The following is a 24,946-nucleotide window of genomic DNA, read 5'->3' as shown; positions in this document are numbered from 1 at the left end:
CAACATCCTTCAACTAAACCCTTATCAGCATGAGATATCGGAATCCGATACCCTTCACAGATGAATTCTTCATGAGATCACTGTTACCTGAATGCTTTGAGAGCTGAGGAACAGCCAAGCACGTGGGCAGTTCTGACTGTTGAGCCTTTACGGTTATAGCATCCCTGGAGACAGGCACCAGAAATCTGACCTCAAAGCTAAGGCAGAAATTGCTACCTCAGAAGCATTATGCCATCATTTTCTGAATTATTCTTCTAGCTACAAGAGTTAGAAAAAAGATATTAAAAACTGAAAAAAGGTAATAATAACAAAAAGCTGCGTTCTGGGATTCCCAAACAGCCAGCTTAATTCAGACCATCTGAACCTCTGATGTATCTTATGGTCTCTAACTGGACACACAGATACTACAGCCCAAAATATTTCCACATTTCAGAAGAAAAAAAAAAAAAATATCACAACTCACTCAAGCTCCCTTTTTTTCTCCAGGCAGCATTTTACTTTCACCTTAGTCTTGGTTATACCAACTGGTATTTACTGGCTGCTGTGAAACCAGCCCCTGTGCTGGCAGGGTGAGCCAATCTTCTCTGACTTCAGTGGGAAGAGCTCCTAAAATCCAAGCACCTTAACTTTGTTCATGAAAAGATACACGCATCCCAGCTTTCAAAGCCCTGGAAACGAGATGCCCTCCTCTCACAGCTCCCTGGGAACTGAGCTCCAGATTCTGGTGCAATCTTCAAACACACTGCAGTTACGCTAACAATGCATTATCCTTGCTTTCAGTTTGAGATAAGGTAGGTACTTCATTACCTTAATGAGCAGATGTACTTAATGAGCAGGTACTTTGTCAATTTGGTCCTAAAGGAAGAATTAAGAGAATAGGGCATTTACATTTCTAGAGCAAAACCAAATTTTAGGGCCCCCCCACTAGTATAAGTTAATAAGAAATACATGTTACTGGATTTTGAAAAGCTTTTTTTTTTTTCTTTGTAAGCACACATCCCACAGCCCAGACTTTCAGAGGGAATAATAATTCTGGCTGCTGCTGTGAGCAACAGATTTCTTTTAAAAAGAAAGAGCAAAACAGCACTGTACTGCATCATTTTTCAAGGGATAAAGGTGTTATTTAAGCTCACAATGATTTTTACATTGTTTGGGTTATGAAGAAAGATGCTTAATGTTCTCTCTCCATTAAAGCAAATCCTGAAAGCTAGATTTGAGACCAGTGGAGATCACAGTCCCTTATATTTACCCAAAGAATATGAACAGCATGGCTAAAGTTTCGAGGAGCTATAAACAGCTGGTTCAAACTGTGCTTCAATCATGTTCCAGTAGGGCCAGTTCTTGGGGCCAAGAGAACCTGGTTGCGGAGGGTATTCATGTCGTGCTTCCTGGCTGCATCAGAGCTACCAACCGACTGTAAGGTTGAAATCTATCAATTAGGAATTGAACTCAGGCCAGCCACAGTACCAGAGAAATAATTAAGACTGTTCTCGTAAACAGGATGAAACAATACAACCATTCGAAGCGAGAAACCAGCAGACCTTTTTGGATTTCGTGCTGCAACAAAACCCCCGAGATGCTTACAAGACCTCCTCCTGGCTTTGCAGCACATGCTTTAATGAATTACTGAGCTCATCCAGAATTTGCTTATGCCCAGCAACGGGATTCGAGGCCAAAAGCACAGAATCCTCATGGTCGGAAGGGACATTGAGTCAAACCATACACACACACACAAAAAAACACCAAACAAAAAACCCACCAACAAACATCAAAAAACCACAAAACAAAACACCCAACCCAACAATCCTGGGCACTAAAGCATGCCCTGAAGTGCTACGTCTACATGTTTCTTAAATCCCTCCAGGGATGGTGACTCCACCACCTCCCTGGGCAGGCTGTTCCAGGGCCTGACCACCCTCTCAGCAAAGTCATTCTTCCCAATATCTCATCTAAACCTCCCCTGCCCCAACTTCAGACCATTTCCTCTGCTCCTGGCATTGTTCCCTTGGGAGAAGAGGCCAACCCCCACCTCTCCACACCCTCCTTTCAGGGAGTTGTAGAGGGCAATGAGGTCTCCCCTCAGCCTCCTCTTCTCCAAACTCAACATGCCCAGTTCCCTCAGCCTCTCCTCGGGCGATTTGTTCTCCAGACCCCTCCCCAGCTTGGTGGCTCTCCTCTGGACACGCTCCAGCCCCTCAATGTCCTTCCTCTGGTGAGGGGCCCAGAACTGAACCCAGCCCTGGAGGTGAGGCCTCACCAGTGCCGAATATCTGAAATATCTGCAGACAAGTCAGGAAAATAACTTCTGACCGATAAATATTACATCCACTTCTGAAATAAACCAAACCCACTCCCAGGGCTAACATATATTCTCCACTATTTTTATATTTCTACAGAGAAAGGTATTTGACAAGCAAAGCAAGAAAGAATTTCTCACCTGGTGCCACACTTCAGACCAGGCAGCGCAAAGTCACTCACACAAATCAAACAGGAGACTCTTTCACTTTTCCCCTCTAGTGACATCTCCCAAAGCTCCAGACCCCAAATTCACTAGCACCAAACTACGTGCCAAACATTGTCTTTCCAAAGCTGAATGCACAGCTTCCAAGAAAAAACTGCTGGCAGCTGAACTAACTCCTTCTTGTAAACCCATAATCTACATTAACGGATCCAGTAAATGAGATCTGCAGACAGGAATTCCCCGATTCCCAGAGAAGCTGCATTTGATCCAGAGCAGATGAAATCTGGGTTGCAACCCCTCTGTAATGGAGATGACATTTCTCGGCAAACTTTGCAAAGTAGCCTACAGATCCTGGCTAACTTTCCAAAACGTTCCAATCTCAAGGGAGAAACATTTCCAACAACATGGCCAGAAAGATGAAGGTTCACAAGTGGGTTAACTCTGCAGTGAGATGTTCACCTTGCAAGAATCACAAGGACTAAGGTACTGGCTGAACTGAGGAAGCAAGTGCCAAGCAGCGGCTGTGCTGCAGAAGAGCTTCCTTTCTGCCCAAACAATCCTCCCTGGAAGAGATGCCTCCCCTCCACAGCAATCCTTACAGAACAGCCGAGATACACAAGTGGATCCTTTTGCAAGTTCCCTCCTAAAAGGCCAACCTGTTGACTTTGTGACACGAGGAAAGGAGACAAAATTGGCTGATACAATTACAGACATTGGAAAGATGCTATGGAAGTCAGATAAGTGAGGCTGCCACCCTTGGGAATAAAACATAGAATCCCAGAATGCTATGGGGTTGGAAGGGACCTCTGGAGATCATCTCCTCCAACCCCCTGCCAAAGCAGGGCCACCCAGAGCAGGTGGCACAGGAACGTGTCCAGGTGGGTTTGAATGTCTCCAGAGAAGGAGACTCCACCACCTCCCTGGGCAGCCTCTGCCAGGGCTCTGCCTCACAGGGAAGAAGTTCCTCTTCACGTTGAGGTGGAACTTCTTATGTTCCAGTTGGTGCCCGTTCCCTCTTGTCCTGTCCCTGGGCACCACTGAAAAAAGACCGGCCAAATCCTCCTGACACCCACCCTTGAAGTATTTATAGGCGTTGATCAGATTCCCCCTCAGCCTTCTCTTCTCCATCACTTTAAGTTCATCCCCACCCCAATCCAAAAAGTATCCTCTTACTATGAGGATAACATTTTAGAAAGTGATGACTTTCAAGTGCATGGAAGAAAGCAAGGCGTGGCCACGGCATCTCAGACAGAGGCACTTCTTTCCCATACAAACAGCTTTGCTTAAAATCAGCATCATCTGTAGAAACCTTAAGTCACCACATAAATAAATTAATCCTCCCAAAAACCTACTGGAAAAAAAAAGGCAAAGTTCATTAAAGAGAAAACAGGCTTGACGTTGTCAGAGTCCCTTCCCGGGCAGCAGGGACTGAACTTGAAGTTACTGGCAGAGAGAAGGAAGGTGACCCGAGATGCACCTGACGTGCTGAACCACGCTGCTGTGCTCGTGGAACTGGTCCACACAACGCCACTCCACTAACAGATTTGCTCTCTGGATTTGGGCCAGTGGCAGAGACAGCATTTAATTAAGCCGCTGCATGAATGAGAAACAATGAAGGAAATTTATAGCAGAACGAAATTGGCTCCGGCTCCATCAGAGCAGCACACCGAGATGAATCAGCTAGTAAATAAAGAGCAATAACTGAAAACTAACACCGTTGTCTCGAGAAGAAATTAGATAATGGAAGAAATGCAAACTGAAGTTACGTGACTAGAGAAAAACCCTGAACATTAATAAAAATACTGGAAGCACAGGTAAAGTGCTATAAAAAGAGGAAACAACACTCCCTGAGATAGGAGTGCCACCTTCTTTCTTTCTTTTTTTATTCTTCTGTTAATATGTTGTTGGTCACAATGGCGTGGAAGTGAGGTTTTTCCTTTCAACCCACGTGCTTCCCCTGCTCAGGTGCCAGCTAATGCCAGAATCTGATCATGTCAAAATCTGTTGCTTCTACCAAATAAACCTTCCATACCAGAATACTGTAAGGTCAAGTGAAAACCAAGCAGATGAAGTCTGAGTACCCAAGCTCTGCCATACCCACCGTGGTATTTCAGGAGCTATTCTCCTGTGCCAGAGGTCCTACATAACAAGAACAGGACACAAGAAACACATGAAATGACAAGACGGGTTTACTAATTTTGCTCCTTCAACAAGTGAAGTGATTACAGGTCACTCGAAAAGACCCAGAACCAAGCCAGAATCCTCATTTAGAATCCACCTACTTTCAGTTTTTCAGCATCGTAATTTTTTCAGGCTATCACCCAAAAAATAGGATGAATTATTTATTCAAATAGTTTACGTGCACAAAGCTTGAGAGTTTTCTTACAGCAGTATCTGTAACAACTTGATCCTTAACCTTGGCAAAATTACATTAGGAAGTGCCAATAAAACACGAGTCACTCTTTGGGTTTTGTAGCTTTTCTTAAAAAAAACCCAAACAAGTTGACTGTCTTGTACTAGGCTGTGATCTGAGCTCAGGCAGACTGATGAGCAGTGACGGCATGTCAGAGGTCATTACCATTAAACACACCTCAGTGAACAATTCAACGGAGTTGTTACTCCACCAGCGGCAGCCCTCACAAGCCTGTGTAAGAATCCGTCAGGAAGGAATCCGTAGGGGGATTAAAGGCACCATCAGCAAGTTTGTGGACGACACCAAGCTGTGTGGTGTTGTCGATACACCAGAGGGATGGGATGTCATCCAAAAAGACCTGGACAGGCTGGAGAGGTGGGCCCAGGTGAACCTCATGAGGTTCAACAAGAGCAAATGCAAGGTTCTGCACCTGGGCCGGAACAATCCTCACCATCAGCACAGACTGGGGGGTGAGGGATTGGAAAGCAGCCCTGAGGAAAGGGACTTGGGGGTGCTGGTGGACAAGAAGCTGGACATGAGCAGGCAGTGGGCACTGGCAGCCCAGAAGGCCAATCCCATCCTGGGCTGCATCAAAAGATGCGTTGCCAGCAGGTCCAGAGAGGGGATTCTGCCACTTTACTCTGCTCTGGTGAGGCCTCACCTGGAGTGTTGTGTGCAGGTCTGGAGCCCTCAATATAAGAAGGACATGGACCTGATGGAGAAGGTCCAGAGGAGGGCCACAAGGATGATCAGGGGGATGGAGCACCTCTGCTACGAGGACAGGCTGAGGGAGCTGGGGCTGTTCAGCCTGGAGAAGAGGAGGCTCCGGGGAGACCTAATAGCAGCCTTCCAGTACCTGAGGGGAGCCTACAGGAAGGCTGGGGAGAGTCTGTTTACAAAGGCCTGTAGTGACAGGACGAGGGGAAATGGCTTCAAGCTGGAGGGGAGGAGAGGAGAGGGTTCTTCACTGTGAGGGTGGTGGAGCACTGGAACAGGTTGCCCAGGGAGGTGGTTGAGGCCCCGTCCCTGGAGATATTCAAGGAGAGGCTCGATGAGGCCCTGGGCAACCTGGTCTAGTTGGGGGTGTCCCTGCTGACTGCGGGGGGGTCGGACTAGATGGCCTTTGGAGGTCCCTTCCGGCCTGGACAACTCTATGACTCTACGAACTCCAGACCTCCATCAGGAAGGAACTCCAGATCCTGCAGGGCTAACCCTCATCCCCAAGCACCCTCTGCTGCTCAGCACTGGGGAGCCCCCAGCCCAGCAGCTCCGGACCCTCCATCGGTCCCGGGGTCCATACACACCCAGCACAATGCTGCTGCCCAGAGAAGTCACACCTGAGCTGAGGCTCGTGGCTCATCTCGGAGAAGTCAGAAACAAGCAAGTGGCTTGGTTTTTTTCAGCTTGGAAATTATGGCTTAGCTCTGCTCATTGTCAAAGGTAAGATGTTTCTGTGTGTGTTTTCTATATAAATATATATATGATAGTATATGCATGTGTGTGAATATGTATTTATAGATACACAGATATTCATATACACATATATCACAGAATGGTCAGAGTTGGAAGGGACCTTAAAGACCATCCAGTTCCAACCCCCTGCCCTGGGCAGGGACACCTCCCACCAGACCAGGTTGCTCCAAGCCCCATCCAGCCTGGTCTTGAACCCCTCCAGGGATGGGGCAGCCACAGCTTCTCTGGCCAACCTGGGCCAGGCCCTCACCACCCTCACAGCAAAGAAGTTCTTTCTGGTATCTCATCTAAATCTCCCCTCTTTCAATGTAAAACCATTACCCCTCGTCCTGTGGCTCCCCTCCTTGATCAAGAGTCCCTCCCCAGCTCTCCTGGAGCCCCTTCAGGTACTGGAAGGCCGTTATAAGGTCTCCCTGGAGCCTTCTCTTCTCCAGGCTGAACAAGCCTGGACAGAGAGGAGAGGAAAGGAGGGAAGTGTGTGTATATATATAAAAATACATAGTTTTTCCACAGTCTGACTGTAATAAACAGGCCTTCATTCTGTACAGAAGCTCTTATTTATCAGCAGGTCCGCTTTTCTGTATCCTGCATAAATGCTACAGCCATCCATTACAACACGACTGGGTGAGCAGGATTTCACCATCCTCGCCCCACAAACAGATGATGAATTCCTTGCTGTAAAGCAGAGCAATGCTGAAGGTGCTACGGGCACTGCTTGCAGCCACTCGCTTTCTAACGAATATCGGAATAGAGTTTCCTCCTCTATCCAGGTTTTCAATAAGTGAGGTGATGGTCCCCCTGTCCTGGGCACTGGGGAGGCCCCACCTCAAGGGCTGCATCCAGTTTTGGGGCCCTCCCCACAGAAAAAAAAGACATTGAGGGGCTGGAGCGGGTCCAGAGAAGGGCAACAGAGCTGGGGAGGGGTCTGGAGAAGAAGTCTGATGAGGAGAGGCTGAGGGAGCTGGGGGGGTTCAGCCTGGAGAAAAGGAGGCTGAGGGGAGACCTTCTGGCTCTCTCCAACTCCCTGAAAGGAGGGTGTAGCCAGGGGGGGTCGGTCTCTGCTCCCAAGTCACAGGCCATGGGACAAGAGGAAACGGCCTCAAGTTGCACCAGGGGAGGTTCAGATTGGAGATTGGGAACAATTTTTCCATGGAAAGGGTTCTTCAGCCTTGGAATGGGCTGCCCAGGGCAGGGGTTGAGGCCCCATCCCTGGAGGGATTTCAAAGCCGGGTTGCCATAGTGCTTAGAGCCATGGGTTAGTGATGGTTTTAGCAGTGAGGTTGGTGGTTGGACTGGATGATCTGGAAGGTCCCTTCCAACCCAGACAATTCTGTGCTTGTATGATTCTAAGTTCAGCTCCATGGAGTGCTGGTAATTTAACATGAGCTATTGCTTCAGAGCAGGGATGCCAGGTATCCTTTGACAAACAAGTACAGCCCAATTTGGCCTTCTTTCACTGAACTAAAATTGTAAACGTTCCTTCAGAGTGCTCCTGCCCAGGCTGGCAACAAGCATAACCGTTTTATACGCATCCATGCCATAAGCTTTAAGTGCTTCTCCCAAATCCCCAATCTCTCCTTCACAACCCCAAAAGCAGCCTTGGGAGAAGCAGCAACTCCTGCACAAAGAACAAATATCACATAGGGTGGCTCATGTGGAACAAAAGTAGCTGCGAGATGGAAGAGTGAATGAAAGCACCCAAGCGGGGATTGCAGCGTACGCTACAACAGCACAAAAAAACACCTCTTAAACAAAAAACAATCCTATCACCTAGGTCCATACTACAAACTTCCTCTCTGCTTTTTAGAAGTGTTTCAGTGAGAAAAATAAAATTACTTTTAAAATTATGATGGAACTGAATTTCAGACAATAGGGAAATTCAGTCTATTAATCATTGAGTTAATCTATTTATTCACCTTGAAAAAATTCTGATGAGGAGAAAGTCTATTAAAAGAATACAAGGATTCAGCTGTCACCTTCCTCACTGAGTAAGCAGTCAGAAGATGCTCCTTTGAACCCCGCGTTAATAAAATTCTCATTAAATGCAAAGCTGCACAATGTTATCTTAAAGAGGCTCATTAGCTTATAAAAAAATTACTTGTCTCCAAACGTGCTTATTTCATCCTAGGTGAGAAGGTGAGTTTTCAAACCACTAAATGCTGCAGCTTCTGGTTTCAACCCCACCAGCACTGCAGCGATATATCTCCCGGTCCATCACGTCTCAATTATTTATGTAAACCACAGAGACAAACCCACAGACAGACGTTACAATCACTATTATGGGATAGCACAGCAATAGGGATCACTCATTCCAACATGGTATGTAAGATTTCAACTAGATTAAGGCTATTATTATTCTACCGTCCTCAAATGTTAATTTTCTTTAGGTTGGACAGAAATTATGAATCGTTAAAAAGGAGAGGAATGGAGAGAAGGCAGGAATAGCCTCCACGGCTCTCAATACTCAACAACAACATCTGTGACTGCCTTTTTTACTGGAGACTAGAAAAATCAAATAATCAGAAACAACAAAACCCAACTAGACTGCTTAGTGGAGAATAGGGTCCAACTAAAAAGTTGTTTATACCATAATAGGATACACAAAGTGGGATCTCTCGCTACAGCTGTTTAAACAAGAACATGTCAAAGATTCTCTGGGTATTACTCATCCTGACTGCACAGGAGCCAGCAGTGTGCCCAGGTGGCCAAGAAGGCCACCAGCATCCTGGCCTGGGTCAGGAACAGCGTGGGGAGTAGGAATTGGGAGGTGATGGTCCCTCTGTCCTGGGCACTGGGGAGGCCCCACCTCGAGGGCTGCGTCCAGTTTTGGGCTCCTCCCCACAAAAAAAGACATTGAGGGGCTGGAGCGGGTCCAGAGAAGGGCAACGGAGCTGGGGAGGGGTCTGGAGAAGAAGTCTGATGAGGAGAGGCTGAGGGAGCTGGGGGGGTTCAGCCTGGAGAAAAGGAGGCTGAGGGGAGACCTTCTGGCTCTCTCCAACTCCCTGAAAGGAGGGTGTAGCCGGGGGGGGTCGGTCTCTGCTCCCAAGTCACAGGCCATGGGACAAGAGGAAACAGCCTCAAGTTGCACCAGGGGAGGTTCAGATTGGAGATTGGGAACAATTTTTCCACGGGAAGGGTTCTTCAGCCTTGGAATGGGCTGCCCAGGGAAGGGGTTGAGGCCCCATCCCTGGAGGGATTTCAAAGCCGGGTTGCCATAGTGCTTAGAGCCATGGGGTAGTGATGGTTTTATCAGAGTTGGGTTGGTGGTTGGACTGGATGATCTGAAAGGTCCCTTCCAACCCAGACAATTCTGTGATTCGATGATTCTAAGATGACTTCCCCATTGCAGCACCGTGGGGTACAAGCAGGATTGATGTGTCTCCCCAGCAGTCACTCCTGTAACAGAAATGCACTGCAGCCTTGAAAAGTTGTCAACAACTCACCCGTCCTCTCCTGGCAGGAATACACCTAAGATTGTACACTAGGGTTTAAGACACTTGTTAAAGCCCACCACGTGCACACACACACACATACATTTTTACATTCGTAATCTTTCCCACCAAAACTTCAGGATAAGAAAATGACAATTTTTATCTATTTATTTTAAATAGCTGTTGTAACGAGATGAAGATATAAACCAAAGCGTGACTTTGCACTACACTGTGACAGCAAAAAGCAGGTAATCGCTGGTCATAAAAGCTTTCCAGAATGATGGAACAAGCTGAGGGAAAAATCCCATGTGAGGTGCATTTCTCTAAATTCATTCCTTTCATGGCAAAAGCATCCAAGTAAGAACCAGTACACTAAGACCACTCTAAAGGGGAACCAAAGGGGCATAAACAAACAGACAATCTAGGCAACGAGCTAAGCCAGGTTCAAACCCGCACATCCTTATCAATGCATAAGAGAATTTTATCTTATAAAAATATTGTCATTCATCAACATACTGTGTTTCTCTAATAAAGCCATCAGCCTGACAGCCCTAAACTATTTATTCTCCTCAAGCATCCCCTCTCTGGCGATTTGTTCTTGCAACATCTCCATGACTCCGCAACACGTGTGCACAAGGCTCTGGTTTGCACACTTGGTCCAACATCAGAAGAAAACACGTGGCCCTGGTATTAAGGCTCTTCCTAAAAGACCTTGCTGCAGAAGTGGGATCAGTCAACAGACCAGGACAGAAAATTTTTAATGAAAACTTCTAAAGCTAGTGAAAGACCACATGGAATTCCAACATACACGTCCAGTTGTGTGGAGCAGGAGAAAGGTACCAAATGTCTGGAAGAGAAACACATCAGAGGTTTCACTGGTTCCAGACAGCACCATGCACTGAAAATGTCTGATACAGGCTGTCCAGGGAAGGGTTTCATGGTGCCAGTTTTATGGCTGCATCTTGTCTCAGTTCCATGCTGATCTTTACCAAAGCAGCTGTGAAGCCAACAGGAAATGAGCCAACGTAAAATCTTGGTTGCACAAACCAGAGGCAAGAACAAACCCTCTGTGACCACTTGCTTTTTAAATCTCTTCCCCGTTTAGACTTCTTTCCCAGGGTATACAGAGAATTCCCAGGGTAGATGCTTTGTCTCACATTAAATGACATTAATTTACCAACAGTTATGTGTTCTGCCACTTCACTCTGTGCATTATCTGCCCACAAGCGTTCATTTATGTCTGTTTACAAAACCTAAAAATAAGGATAGTAGCAAAATAAATCTTCTGGAACCATACGTGATGTTATTAAGCTTACAGACTTACAAGGGGAACCTTTAAGGTGGTTTATAGACACGTAAGATGTATATTGACTTGAAAGATGCCCTCAGAGAGTTTGTCCTACAATCTGTTTTGTAGTGGGGAAAATGACAAGTACCAGTAACGTAGCAGTACTGAGCTACTTGCTGTTGCATAGACACCAAGTGTCTGGGGTGACTGCAGAGGTGACAGGCAGATATTTTTTCAGTATAAATACTCATATCTTTTATGGTTTGTTTACAAGCCAGAGCTAAACAGTAAATTCTCTCTCTCAGCATTCTTCCATTTTCCAGTCAATGAGATCCATGAGCCTCTTGCCCAGTACCCAGCTTGGTCAGTACTAACTGCTTCGGGAGCCAGAAAAAGGAATTATTGATGTCGTGAAGGAATACAGCACAAAAACACCCCCAGATATTCCTTAGCCTTACAATTAGAACATAACATCTGCCCTTGAACAGGAGGAGGAGGTTTAAGAGAATACTGAAATGTCCTTAAATAATCAGTTTTAAACACACACAAAAAAATCTTGCAGTGTTAAAAGAGGCTTCGAATCTGCTTATTACAGCTGGCTTATAGCCCCCTTCATAGCTTCATGGAATTACAATAGAATCACGCAACAGAAATCCATTAGGTCCACAATTGCTCTGCCAGCACAGCATTGTTCCCTACTGTATAACTTCTCCCAAGAATGCTGTGAGGATTAATTCATTACAGCTTGTGCCATGCTTTGAAAGCACTCAGTCTACAGAAGAGCCGAGAGAATTATTAGAAAGCGGACAATCAAACCCTGGTGATCCTCTCTTTATCCCAGTGGGCCCTGTTTAGAGCAGCAATTTAGCCCAACAAAGAGAACAAATTCAAAATAAAATTCAATACAACAAATGTGAAAGTGTCACGATAAGAATGCAGTCACACAGGACACAAGAATCTCTAAAGTGGTTATTAACTTCTACTCCTTACCTAATGTTGACTAGCGCATGGGTCACCTTGCTTGCAGGTTCTTTCCATTGTCCAGCATTGGTAGAAAGCCTTAGAACTGAAAGGAAAAAGAGAGTGAAGAGTGCTGGCACAGAACTGGCAGATTTCCAATCTAAAATGTTAAAAAAAAAAAAACACCTGCTTTGGTGAGATGGCAGCCTGGGAACCACATCAAAACAAAGGTTATCTTTGACACAATCTGTGATCTAGGACAGAAGTTCGCTTCAAAGGAAACATAAGGAACATGGAAGAGATGAGCAGAACAAATTAATGACTGGGAGACAGGAAGCAGAGGGGGTAGAAAAGCCTAGGTCCTCCCAACTGCTTTCATCACCACAAATTAATTTCCCACAAACAGGACAGCATCCCAGGTTTATGAGACCTTTTATTCCGCTCTTCTCTTCCAGCTCCTATTTATGCCAGGTTCCTTATGAGCTGGACTACATCCTGTGATTTAAACCCAACCCAGCAAGTGAGGGATTCTTTACCTCCCCATTTATCTGGAATTGCAGAAAGGGATTACACACCAGGCTGGGGAAAAACACTCCCTGTAGGAATGAGGGTGTTGCTCTGTTGCACAGATGGTCTCTGACAGACTTGGGAGCCGATCTGAAAACATTCTGCAACAGGAAGAACTTCTAGGAAATCGAATTTTTTCCTCTTAGAGCACCCAAAATATTTATTTCGGTCAGAATCCATAGTGTTTCTATGGTGGCAGTTACCTGCACTTCTCTTGCTAAGTACCAAAACAGTAACAGGTCTGCAGCACATTTTTTGCTTAGATTTTCATATTGCCTGAAGAGAAGGGAATTTTCTAGGAATTGGTATATATGGGTTCACCTTCAACTTAGAAGTGAAGGAACAGCATGTCATCAGAATTTAGGATCGTCTAGAAACACAGATGCTACAAGTGAATCCATAAGCACAGTGGCTGCACACTCATACCTGTTACTGCATAACAGAAGCTTTCAGTCCTGAAGATACGAATAAAGTTCAGATTCAGGACAAGAAAAATAAATAAATAAAGCCCAAGGCAATTAGACTCCACTTCCACTCCCAAAATAGAAAGTTTTGGCCATGTTAACAGGAAAACTAAAAGATAAAGTAGGTTTCTCATCTGTGCTAACAAATGTCCCAGGGCTAGGGGACAGAAGGGTGACTCCAGTCCCAGTGAGATGGACTGACAGGCCAAGGGAAGCTGGCAGGACACCTGGCTACACTGTGGCTTTCAGCAACTTGAGACAGTGCTACCATTACATGTCACCTGCAGAAAAAAGATGCCAGCTCTGAGTAACATTATTTTATCAAACACTAGGTACTGGGGAGGGACTCTTTATCAGGGAGTGGAGTGACAGGACGAGGGGTAATGGTTTTAAATTGAAAGAGGAGAGATTTAGATGAGATCCCAGAAAGAACTTCTTTGCTGTGAGGGTGGTGAGAGCCTGGAAGAGGTTGCCCAGAGAAGCTGTGGCTGCCCCATCCCTGGAGGGGTTCAAGGCCAGGCTGGATGGGGCTTGGAGCAACCTGGTCTGGTGGGAGGTGTCCCTGCCCAGGGCAGGGGGTTGGGACTGGATGATCTTTAAGGTCCATTCCAACTCTGACCATTCTGTGATTCTATGAATATCTGAAGAAATGTATTCAGAGAGAGTTTCCGTTCAGGCACCTACAACATTAACTCAAAGAAGTATCCTCCATGTGTATCCTCAAGCATGCAGGATAGAAAACATCCACGTGACACATGAATGGTTTCAACAGGTCAGCTACGCCTATTGCAGCCAAACTGAGTAAGTGTTTGAGTGTGCTATTCTTCCATTCCACTTCCCTTCAGCTTCCACAGGGGTCAGGTTTGAAAAATTACTGGCTAGTAAAAGCACCTCATCTTACTACCTGTAATTCTTGGGAGTAGGAAATGGGTTAGCAAAAAATCTCATGTGGTCAGAGGGCACCAAAAAGGCCAAATAATCCCTTATACAATGGATGAAAATTGCAGAAAGTTAATACAAAAGGGCAGTTCATTTTCACCTGCAATGGCAGGGGGTATTCTGCTACATTTATTTAGGTAAGGATGGTTCTCTCCCATGTCAGGAGAGCACTGTAGCCAGCTGTCTCTCTCCTACTGCTCTTCTACTGCCCTTACATGCTTATATTAACTCCTGTTATTCATCGGGTGATCACACTGAGGACGGAGCAGGCATTGAAGGGAAGAAAGGTCCTTCTAGAGCAAAGCAAACATCACAGCTATATTCTTTTCTTCCCAGCTTCAAGCATGCAGGTACTACACCAGCACTGCTGCAGCTGCCCTTGGCTCCTGTGTATACATTGCCTGATTATGTCTCTATGCATCCCTTGCTCTCCTTTGTTCCTCTTTTCCCTGCTGGGTGTCACTTGGTGGCATTCCAGCAAGCCCCTCTCTTCCAAGGATGGAAGCTTCCCCCTGTTTTGCCAGTAGGACCATTCTTCAGCCTGGTGATTCACTTGTCATTGCAAGAAGGTTTGTGAGGGCTCTTTTCTTGGTTTGTTCTGGCAATGAGTGCAGTAGATGAGATTTGTCTAGCACAGCAAGCTTCCTGATATAAGTTTCTCAATTTTTTTTCCAAATTCTTGTTTGCACAGAGCGTTCCTCTGTGCTGTTCTGCAGCATGTACCTGTGCTCTGACTTGGAACTGTCAAATGTGATTGATCCAAACTACACAAAGACTCTGTGCCAACAAAACTGTATTTCCAACCACAGTAAGATGCTGCTAGAGAAGCAGTGGGTCTGTTCCTTTTTTTTTTTTCCCTGACTAAAAAAAAAAACCCCAGAATCACATGGGGTTGGAAGGGACCTCTGGAGATCATCTAGGCCAACCCCCTGCCAAAGCAGGGCCACACAGAGCAGGTCCCACAGGAACGTGTCCAGGTGGGGTTTGAATGTCTCCAGAGAAGGAGACTCCACCACCTCTCTGGGCAGCCTCTGCCAGGGCTCTGCCACCCTCACAGCAAAGAAGTTCCTCCTCATGTTCAGGTGGAACTTCTTCTGGTCAAGTTTGTGCCCGTTCCCTCTTGTCCTGTCCCTGGGCACATTGAAAAAAGCCTGGCCCCATCCTCCTGACACCCACCCTTGAAGTATTTATAGGCATTGATCAGATCCCCCCTCAGCCTTCTCTTCTCCAGACTCAAAAGACCCAAGTCCCTCAGCCTTTCCTCATCAGAGAGATGCTCCAGGTCCCTCATCATCTCTGTAGCCCTAACAAAATATACTCTAACAAGTTTATCCTTCTTTCAATTCTTAATTTACCAAACACATCCTAGTACACAAAACACTTCCACTCACCAAGACACACATCAGCAGCAGATGGACAGAAAACACCTGACGCAAACATCCCTCCAGCATCACCCTCATTTCTAGTGAGCAATATTCCTGACCAGTCAGGAGGTACTCACCCATGGAATAAAGGTTGTCAAAATTCTGATGCATCCGAATGATTTCATAATACAGCTCATCATAGCTGCTGGGAGTGGGGAGAAAGGTGTCTCCGTAAGTGATGAACATGTTAAAGAGATTCACAACCTACACAAGAAAGTGAAAAGAAGTTACAACAGGAATATTCATGTAAAATCTACTCCGCAACGGAAATAATACAAACTATGGCCAAAACCCTCAAAGAACTAACTCTTAGTTGCATTACACAGCATTATATTGCTTCATTGCTTTATCTTTTATTTTCCTTATACTACACAAGAGGCAGACAAAAAGCTTAAATGCTATTGTATCTGGGGACAGGAAAACAGGTTTCTATTATTTTGTATATAAAGGGCCACAGAAAGAGAAAAAGCATTACTACATTTGGAAAATTAAACTAAGCCTTTCCTCACCCAGACTTGTTTATTTCAATGAACAGACCCTACAAGTGAGTCCAAGCATCACCCTTTCCACACATCTACCAAAACCAACACAACGATATTCCTCAGCTTTGTGGCCTTGTTCTAATATCTCCTTACCAGGCCAGAAATCCTGGATTCTTTCCTAAGATTCATTCAAGATTAATCAAGTTGTTTAAAATAAGGGGAATTGCTTTGTCTGTACTCACCATAAGAGCAAGGGTGAAGATGTTGTGCTTGGCCAGCAACACAGTCTCATTAGACATGAGGAACTTCAACAAGTTGATCAAAGCTAGGAGAAAATAATATGCATTTTTAAAATAAAATTAAAAGCAAGGCCATTCTCAACAAGTCACTTAAATACAAACACATTTTCATTATGTAGTATAAACTAACCTAAATGCCAGCTGCTCACGTTTCAGAAATATATCGATTTACATGTGGGTTTGGGTTTTTTTGTGGCTGGACAAGTAAGTGACAGCTATTTTCCTGTCCCACATTTACTCTTCTTCACTGACTTCCCAATCAGATGTGCTCAGGCTCAAGGCAAGTCTCTCATTAGCTTAGACAGCTCACAGGAGACTTTTTTCTATCTGCCAGATCCTGTAGAGAGCCTGGAGGTTGCAAGGCTCGGAGAATCCCACCGTCTCTTTCCTGCTTCACACATCACCGACATGATGTATGTGTACTCAGCCCCAAACTGTCACTCTTGTTGATACATGCAGTTTAAAAAAAAAAGGCAAGAAAAAAAATAACAAAAACCCATGGCATAGTTTTTCTGTAGCTCTCTGTCAATGCTGCTGCAACGGTGGGAGGCAGGATATAGTACTTTATTGTGTCAGTTATCTAGGGCTGTGCGACAAAGACTACAGATCTGGTTCACACCTGTCTTCAGAAAACAACAAAAGCTCCTGCTGTAACCACCCAAAATCAGTTAGTGGTAGTGGGAATTAACAAAAAGATTGGCTGAAAGAGCTTTAATCAAACAGACTTTACAATAAACAACTGCATTCCATACACTTAAATACAATGGGAAGTGCTTGATATTGTTTCTTCTGGTACTTAAAAATTTCAAAAAGGAAAGCTCTTTTCTTCTGCATTAGAGCCACTAAGGACTGAAAGCTGATGCTTGCCTAGAACAGACTCTTAATGTGCTCTCTGCTCTGAAGTCAGCACATTTCAAGACTTAAAACATCTGAATTAGATGGCCTGTAAAGTCCAGCTGGAACGCTATACAGACTTTAAAAAAGGTCCTGTATTACCTACTAGGTAATAACTGCTTCTAACAGCCTGATGCCAGGCAATACTCCCATTTCCTCTAGCTACAACTAGAATTTTTTAATCTGTTCTTACTCCCACTGTTACACAAGTGTTACACACCACCCAGCAACCTGGGAGAAAACCAACTCCAGTTTGGAAGAACCCCACAGTGAATACAGAACAGAGCATTCATCTCAGCCCAAAGGTCCAGGCTGTGAAATTGGAGGAGGTAAAGCACAGGGAAGAGAAATGAAGTGAGGGCAAAATTTAGAAACACACACACCCCTTCAGGATTACAAAGTATTCACAAAAGGTAAAACCAAAAAACCTATAGTAAAAAGACAGATGGGAAGAGATTGGTAAAATTTGGAATTAAACTAAATTGTCCAATTCTGAATACAGTCCTGCAACCACCACCTTCCAACACTGGCAGTTCAGCAGGACTATCAAAAGTTTATACATGCCCCCAAAAGGGAAGGCTATGGCCCTGGTGTGGGTATTTATTCACTGCAGACAGAAGCCACTTCACTTGCATCTCCCAGGTGGTGGGTTGATGCTGAACTGCAAACCAGAATGAGCAAAGTTCTCTGCAAACTGCAGAAATGCAAGTGATTTATTTTTCAGAGCTATTCCAGGATTTAACAATCAGCAGTAGCATCTCCCCCTTCTGTGACCCACCTCACGAAGCAGATTACATTAATACCTTCTCAATCCAGCCACAAAACTCCCCATCCCATCATCACCTCATTCATCAGACTGAAACTCCTGGGACCAAAAGCAGAGCCTGGATTCCGCAATAATCCAGCTCTGGAAATACTCCTGTCAGATATTTTTCTGTAAAAGACCAGTTTCAAAACAAAGAAGTAGCAGGTACAGATGGGCTCTCCACCGGAGCACAGATCCAGCTAAAACCAGGTTGCCAGGGTAACCAAGGCTCCACAGCAAAAAAGTAGAGTCTCCCGCAGTCAGTGCCTTGGCCTGAAGAGAGCTGCCCTGCATCTCTGTCACAGCAGCTCATTGGCCATCTCGCTATTTAATAATTATAAGCACAATTTTATCTCTTTCCTGGCTGTACAAGTCCATACAGCCACCTCTTGTCACCAGGCGTTGCTCTTCAAGTACTAGCAGTTGGGGCTTCTGAAAGCAGAGCATCAGAGCTCTGGATCTCCTATACAAGTGGTGGGAAGCCCCTTGTTCGTCCCACCACCGCTCACTCTCCCACCAGAACCCTGCAGAAAGGTCTCTGCCAGCGAGTGACAAGAATCATACAATTGTCTGGGTTGGAAGGGACCTTTCAGATCATCCAGTCCAACCATCAACCTCACTCTGATAAAACCCATCACTAACCCATGGCTCTAAGCACTATGGCAACCCGGCTTTGAAATCCCTCCAGGGATGGGGCCTCAACCCCTTCCCTGGGCAGCTCATTCCAAGGCTTAAGAACCCTTCCCATGGAAAAATTGTTCCTCATCTCCAATCTGAACCTCCCCTGGTGCAACCTGAGGCCGTTTCCTCTTGTCCCATGGCCTGTGACTTGGGAGCAGAGACCGACCCCCCCTGGCTACACCCTCCTTTCAGGGAGTTGGAGAGAGCCAGAAGGTCTCCCCTCAGCCTCCTTTTCTCCAGGCTGAACCCCCCCAGCTCCCTCAGCCTCTCCTCATCAGACTTCTCCAGACCCCTCCCCAGCTCTGTTGCCCTTCTCTGGACCCTCTCCAGCCCCTCAATGTCTTTTTTTGTGGTGAGGGGCCCAAGAAGTCACTGAACATCCAAAGACAGTGAACATGAAGCTACTTGTGGTGGGGAGACACTATTTTTAAAAAAGATGAGCACAACCATCATTGGTGTACCATCGTTGGTATAGGGCACAAGCACTCACTCCCCACCTGACAGGGACAAGTATCCTACAATTGTCCACCACATTATTTCTGAGATACCACCCTGAAGCACTGGCACTGCTCTATACTGGTGACTGTTGCTCTGTTCTACCCCAACAACAGCGCCTACGCTTGTTCGAGCTGTTGCGATGAATTTGCTCAGGTCTAATTTTCCTGTTCCAGTTAGAAAGAAGCCAAGGCATCACGGCTGCTTGACATCAATCTTTACACCTGAATTGCCCTGCATCACAGCCCACTCACAGCCGGTCTGTGCCGTTCCTTCCCTAAGAACCAGGAAGGCGGGGGACGTGCTTCACATGAAGAAGAAACTCAGAGCCGGCCAGAAGAGCTAATCCACCAGGTTTACCATCGCTGCGTGTACCACACAGAGAAATTTATCCAACTGTTTGGAAACCACACATTCCTAAAGGGAATACACCAGAGGGATGGGATGTCATCCAAAAGGACCTGGACAGGCTGGAGAGGTGGGCCCAGGTGAACCTCATGAGGTTCAACAAGAGCAAATGCGAGGTTCTGCACCTGGGCCGGAACAATCCTCACCATCAGCACAGACTGGGGGATGAGGTACTAGAAAGCAGCTCTGAGGAAAGGGACTTGGGGGTGCTGGTGGACGAGAAGCTGGACATGAGCAGGCAGAGGGCACTGGCAGCCCAGAAGGCCAATCTCATCCTGGGCTGCATCAAAAGATGCGTTGCCAGCAGGTCCAGAGAGGTAATTCTTCCACTTTGCTCTGCTCTGGTAAGACCTCACCTGGAGTATTGTGTGCAGGTCTGGAGCCCTCAATATAAGAAGGACATGGACCTGATGGAGAAGGTCCAGAGGAGGGCCACAAGGATGATCAGGGGGATGGAGCACCTCTGCTACGAGGACAGGCTGAGGGAGCTGGGGTTGTTCAGCCTGGAGAAGAGGAGGCTCTGGGGAGACCTAATAGCAGCCTTCCAGTACCTGAAGGGAGCCTACAGGAAGGCTGGGGAGAGCCTGTTTACAAAGGCCTGTAGTGACAGGACGAGGGGCAATGGCTTTAAGCTGGAGGGGAACAGATTTAGACTGGAGATGAGGAGAGGGTTCTTCACTGTGAGGGTGGTGGAGCACTGGAACAGGTTGCCCAGGGAGGTGGTTGAGGCCCCATCCCTGGAGATATTCAAGGTGAGGCTCGACGAGGCCCTGGGCAACCTGGTCTAGTTGGGGGTGTCCCTGCTGACTGCGGGGGGGTCGGACTAGATGACATTTGGAGGTCCCTTCTGGCCTGGGCAATTCTATGATTCTATGATTCTATAAAGAAGTTGCAGTGCTCCTATTTGGGATACACACCACATCAATGCTCAAAGAACACCCAATCTTCTCCCACGCCAGCACATCCTGCTCAAGTGGCTCTAAGGAACAGGAACACTCTGGAAAAAGAGCCCTTAAATTTATAGTTACCTGTGTCTCTAGTTTGCTTCTGAGACAGACCCTGTACTGAAAATAAGGAGAGTTATGTCCTGGATTTTCAGGATTAACAACTCTCAGATCCCAGCTTCATGTGCCCGGTGCCCTTCAGTGACAATTACACACACAACATAAACTGTCAGAGCAAAGGTCCAAGTGGCTGGATGCCCCTCTGCCCCCCAGCTCCGCCGGGGCACCGCTGCTGCTGCTCCCGAGCGACCCGAAGCCAAAACAGATGTGTCACTTTTTCCTGGCTGCAATCGACTGCGCGCCTCTCGCATCCCATCTGCAGGCTGCCCTCTCGCACGAGCCAGGAAATTATCCATGGTTTTTCCCCAAGGGAGGAGCAGTTCAGTCTCTCCGCTGCGCAGGCAGACAGAACCGCAGCCCTCGCCTGGGCTCAGCCACATTATCCCAATTTGTGCTCCAGGATTTAACAGTGATGGATGGTTCGGGCATGAGATTTATTTCAAGATGAACTGGAAAACAGCACCATTTTTGCAACAGCCTCCGGAAACATTTTTTTTTCTGAAGATACCTGTCCTTGGCGTCCCTTACCAGGACACAATCCACCCAGTACATTGAATCTGGGAATATCCATAATTTCACAGCACAATAGTGTCACTAGACCTCCTTTAGCAACAGAAGCAGAAGTTACTGAACTGTAACTAAACCAAACTAGCAACCATCAGTATTTACATGCAAGCTCCTCACCTTGTCACCCGAGCTGAGCACACCAGCTACGCTTCTTAAATCAACAAGAAGAGAACGCAGCCTTGAACACTTCCATTCACAGCCCCAAAGCCAAGTAGAAAAGCACGTTGAGTGGACACTTAAGTGGTACATGAAGCCACATGACTGGCTGTATGTGAAAGTGGTGTAAAGCACACAGGTTGGGTTTTAGGCAATTTTCTCTCCCAAGGATTATTACAGCCAAAGGATGAAAAGTGACATCACCAGCTTTTACAGATCCCCTCCCTGCTTTTCAAACTGAAATGATTGCAGTGAAAGAGGCTCCTCACTCCTCCGCCACGCAGCTGCTTTTGAGGATGGACACTTTCCCTTATCAGCTCCTGTGGCCAGGCTGCCTGCTGAGGGGCAGCAGTACTCCTGCTCCGTTATTTGCTGCCCTTCTTCAAGCCAAACCTCTGTAAGAAGACCATGGGGAACCAGCACCTCCTTTTCTACCAGGAAGGAGCTAATTCTTTTTCTGGACAGATGCCCTTCACTCCTTCCTTCCCCTCTTCCTCCTCCCATAGCAGACTTACCTTCTCTCCCTGTAAGTCTTGGGTCAAAAAGAAGTATATTCAGCTCCAGCACATCTGAGACTCACACAAACTTTTTGTACTATTTAGTATCTTAGTGTTCACTGTTTGGATCACGTGTAATGGCACAGGAGCGTGGAGGTAGGTTAAGTAGAGAAAAGGGGGGGGTGAAAAAAGGAGAAGTAGTACCGTCCCTTGGGCAAGTCAGAATGTAGCACAGACTCTGCCAGGAGCATCAGAGGGCTCTGATGTGTTATTGCACAACAGAGCAGAAGAGAACAGCCCTGAGACACACATCAGTGAGAGCCTGGATGGGTTGAGCACAGTATGGAGGCCTCTGTCACTGCATCTGCGGTGCTTACAGGTCAAAAATCTTCTAATGGTGCATATAATGGCCCTCAACAAAGGAGCAAGGGAGAAAGAAAGATGCGAGGGCTCCTCAGCTGCAACGTAACATCAATTAACAGAATCCTGAACTCTGCTAAAATCCTCCAATTTTCTACCCTCCAACTCTCAGGGCACACTGGGAAGAAGAGTGATTTTCCCATCCCATCTGGAAGTCACCATTATACCAACAGTTCAGTGCCCTGCTTTCAGTGTTTCAACTCACAGCCCCCTCAGGAAGATGCCCACCCACACATCACTACAGGGCAGCTGACAATGACATCTGGGCTACACTTCCATGCTGTAGAGAAATCCTCTGCCTACGAGTGCTTCAGCAGCACAGTAACCACCCTGGACCTCTTACAGCCACCCTGGTCACACACACACACTCTCAAGGCAAGGTCCACACCACTCCTTGTGCCACACGGCAAACCAGATGTGGTAAGGATTACTGCACTAGACTGGAGTTGAGAAGAAGTTGGATTTGATTCCTCAGGAAGCAGCACTTTGGTCTTTCTGTGCTTCAGTTCCTCCAACACAAAAGAGAAAACAGCCCCATCCCATCTGCAACAGCTCTGGAAGCACAAACAGAGCAAAGAGAGCCACCCTGGCAGGACCCGCTCACATCAAAGACCCACCTACGCTTAATATTCTGTCTCTAATGGGTCAACATCAAATGTCTGTTGAATAGTAATTAGCCAAACACTGCTTTCTCATAATGCTCTTCCAGATTCCAAAATTCAGCGTGATCCCCTTACACAAGGGAAGCTACAGCACAGAGTGTGGAAATGACAGACTCTCTTACAACAGGACAATACCCTAACCACGGACCAGTCCCCTCTCCTATTCCAGACTGGAAGTCGCAGGGGTAACGCTAAGATAACCATATATCCCTGTTATGAGGAGGAGGAGAGACCTTGGAACAGAGTAATCACCTGTAATAAATGCTCTACCTGAACAGAAATTCAGAAGTAGGGAAGCAAAAGGCTCAAATATGATGTACTGAGATGACCTGAGTGTTAAGAGGGTGCAGAGCCGGACAGGATCAGCACGGGCAGACGCTCAGCAGAACAGTGATCAAAACAAACTCAGCAGGAGATGAATATCTACAGATAGGGTTTGACAGAAAAGAACCAACAGAGGTAGTTTCCAGATAGAGCTGTAGGAATGGGAAGCGTGTCCGAGAAATAGCTACATGGCTATTACAAACTAATGCACCAGAACCCCCCGAGGCACAAACCATCCCAGCATCCTCGGACAAGCGAGCCAATTACCGGGGGACAGCACTCGCATAGTCCCGTCAATCAGCCAAAACACCAGAAAACAAGACCATTGCACCATTGCGGCAGTGCCCTCTCAGGGGAGCGGGGGAAGCAATAAAAGCTCTGTCAACATCACTATTCAACATGCTCCAGCTCCTTCCCTCTGCTCTGACAAGGAGAGAGCACCCCGCTCATAGTGAATTATCCATGAGCCAGCAACATGTCCTTGTGGCCAAGAGGCCAGTGGCATCCTGGGCTGCGTAGGGAAGAGTGTGGTGGTAGAGTAGGTGGTGGAAGGTCATTCTTCCCCTCTGCTCTGCACTGGGGAGGCCACAACTGGAATCCTGCCTCCAGTGCTGGGCTCCCCAGTTCAAGAGAGACAGGGAACTGCTGGAGAGAGTCCAGCGTAGGGCAACAGAGAGGATGGAGGGGTTGGAGCATCTCCCTGGTGAGGAAAGGCTGAGAGAGCTGGGGCTCTTCAGCCTGGAGAAGAGAAGGCTGAGGGGAGACCTTCTTCATGCTGACAAGTCTCTAAAGGGTGGGTTGAAGGAGGATGGAGCCGGACTCTTTCCAGTGGTTCCCAGGGACAGGACGAGGGGCAACGGGCACAAGCTGGACCATGGGAAGTTCCACTCCAATGGGAGGAAGAACTTGTTTGGGGTGAGGGTGGCAGAGCCCTGGCAGAGGCTGCCCAGGGAGGGTGTGGAGTCCCCTTCTCTGGAGATCTTCAAGCCCCGCCTGGATGCTCCTGAGTGATGTGCTCTGGGCAGCCCTGCTTTGGCCGGGGGGTTGGACTGGAGGGTCTCTAGAGGTCCCTTCCAACTCTGACAGTTTCATGATTCCAGATAAGCTGAGGGGGAGACCTTCTGGCTCTCTCCAACTCCCTGAAAGGAGGGTGTAGCCAGGGGGGGTCGGTCTCTGCTCCCAAGTCCCAGGTGATGGGACAAGAGGAAACGGCCTCAAGTTACACCAGGGGAGGTTCAGATTGGAGATTGGGAACAATTTTTTCACAGAAAGGGTTCTTAAGCCTTGGACTGGGCTGCCCAGGGAAGTGGTTGAGGCACCATCCCTGGAGACACTCAAAAGACGGGTTGACATGGTGCTTGGGAATATGGTTTACTGTCGGTGGTTTTTTTTGTTTCTTTTTTTATTATGGTTGGACTAGATTATCTTTAAGGTCCCTTCCAACTCTGACAATTCCATGATCCCATGGATGGCTCCTCTAACTGCTGCCACCCCACTTGCTGCCACAGGCGCTGCCGAATTCCTGCTCCCAGCCCCCAAAGCTCCGTGGCAGAGAGCAGCCAGCTATTGGCAGGCTCCCCAAAACCAGCATCTCCACACTCTACAGCTGCTCCCTCTCCTCCCCATGACTCTCAGGCTACAAGCAGCACAAAAGCAGCCCGTGTTCTTAATGAGAAACAGCAGCTTGGCAGAGGGCTGGAGCACATGCTGGCATAACCCCCTGCTCCCAGGATCAGTCGAGCAGGCCACTTCACTTCCAGCCCTTTACTTTC

At 47.0% G+C, this 24,946-nt stretch overlaps 1 protein-coding gene across 2 annotated transcripts in view; it reads right to left on the bottom strand.

Moving 5' to 3' along the window:
* Nucleotides 1–24,946, bottom strand: part of LOC106897193 (chromosome unknown open reading frame, human C10orf76) — a 145,990-nt gene that overhangs the window by 70,942 nt on the left and 50,102 nt on the right. Inside the window, exons 20-23 of one of the 2 annotated variants that reach the window (XM_014957686.1) lie at nucleotides 16,145–16,227; nucleotides 15,498–15,624; nucleotides 12,057–12,132; nucleotides 10,274–10,775 (exon numbers count right to left, since the gene is read on the bottom strand). In XM_014957686.1, coding sequence (XP_014813172.1) covers nucleotides 10,508–10,775; nucleotides 12,057–12,132; nucleotides 15,498–15,624; nucleotides 16,145–16,227 — 554 coding nt within the window. In that variant the 3' untranslated portion in view covers nucleotides 10,274–10,507. Of the gene's footprint in view, nucleotides 1–10,273; nucleotides 10,776–12,056; nucleotides 12,133–15,497; nucleotides 15,625–16,144; nucleotides 16,228–24,946 lie in introns of those variants that run through there. The other variant, XM_014957680.1, reaches the window with a different exon arrangement.

Source organism: Calidris pugnax, unplaced genomic scaffold, assembly GCF_001431845.1.
Source record: "Calidris pugnax isolate Ruff unplaced genomic scaffold, ASM143184v1 scaffold4, whole genome shotgun sequence".
NCBI lineage: Eukaryota > Metazoa > Chordata > Aves > Charadriiformes > Scolopacidae > Calidris > Calidris pugnax.
The sequence above is the reverse complement of the archived record's forward strand: the minus strand, read 5'-3'. Positions and strand labels throughout refer to the sequence as shown.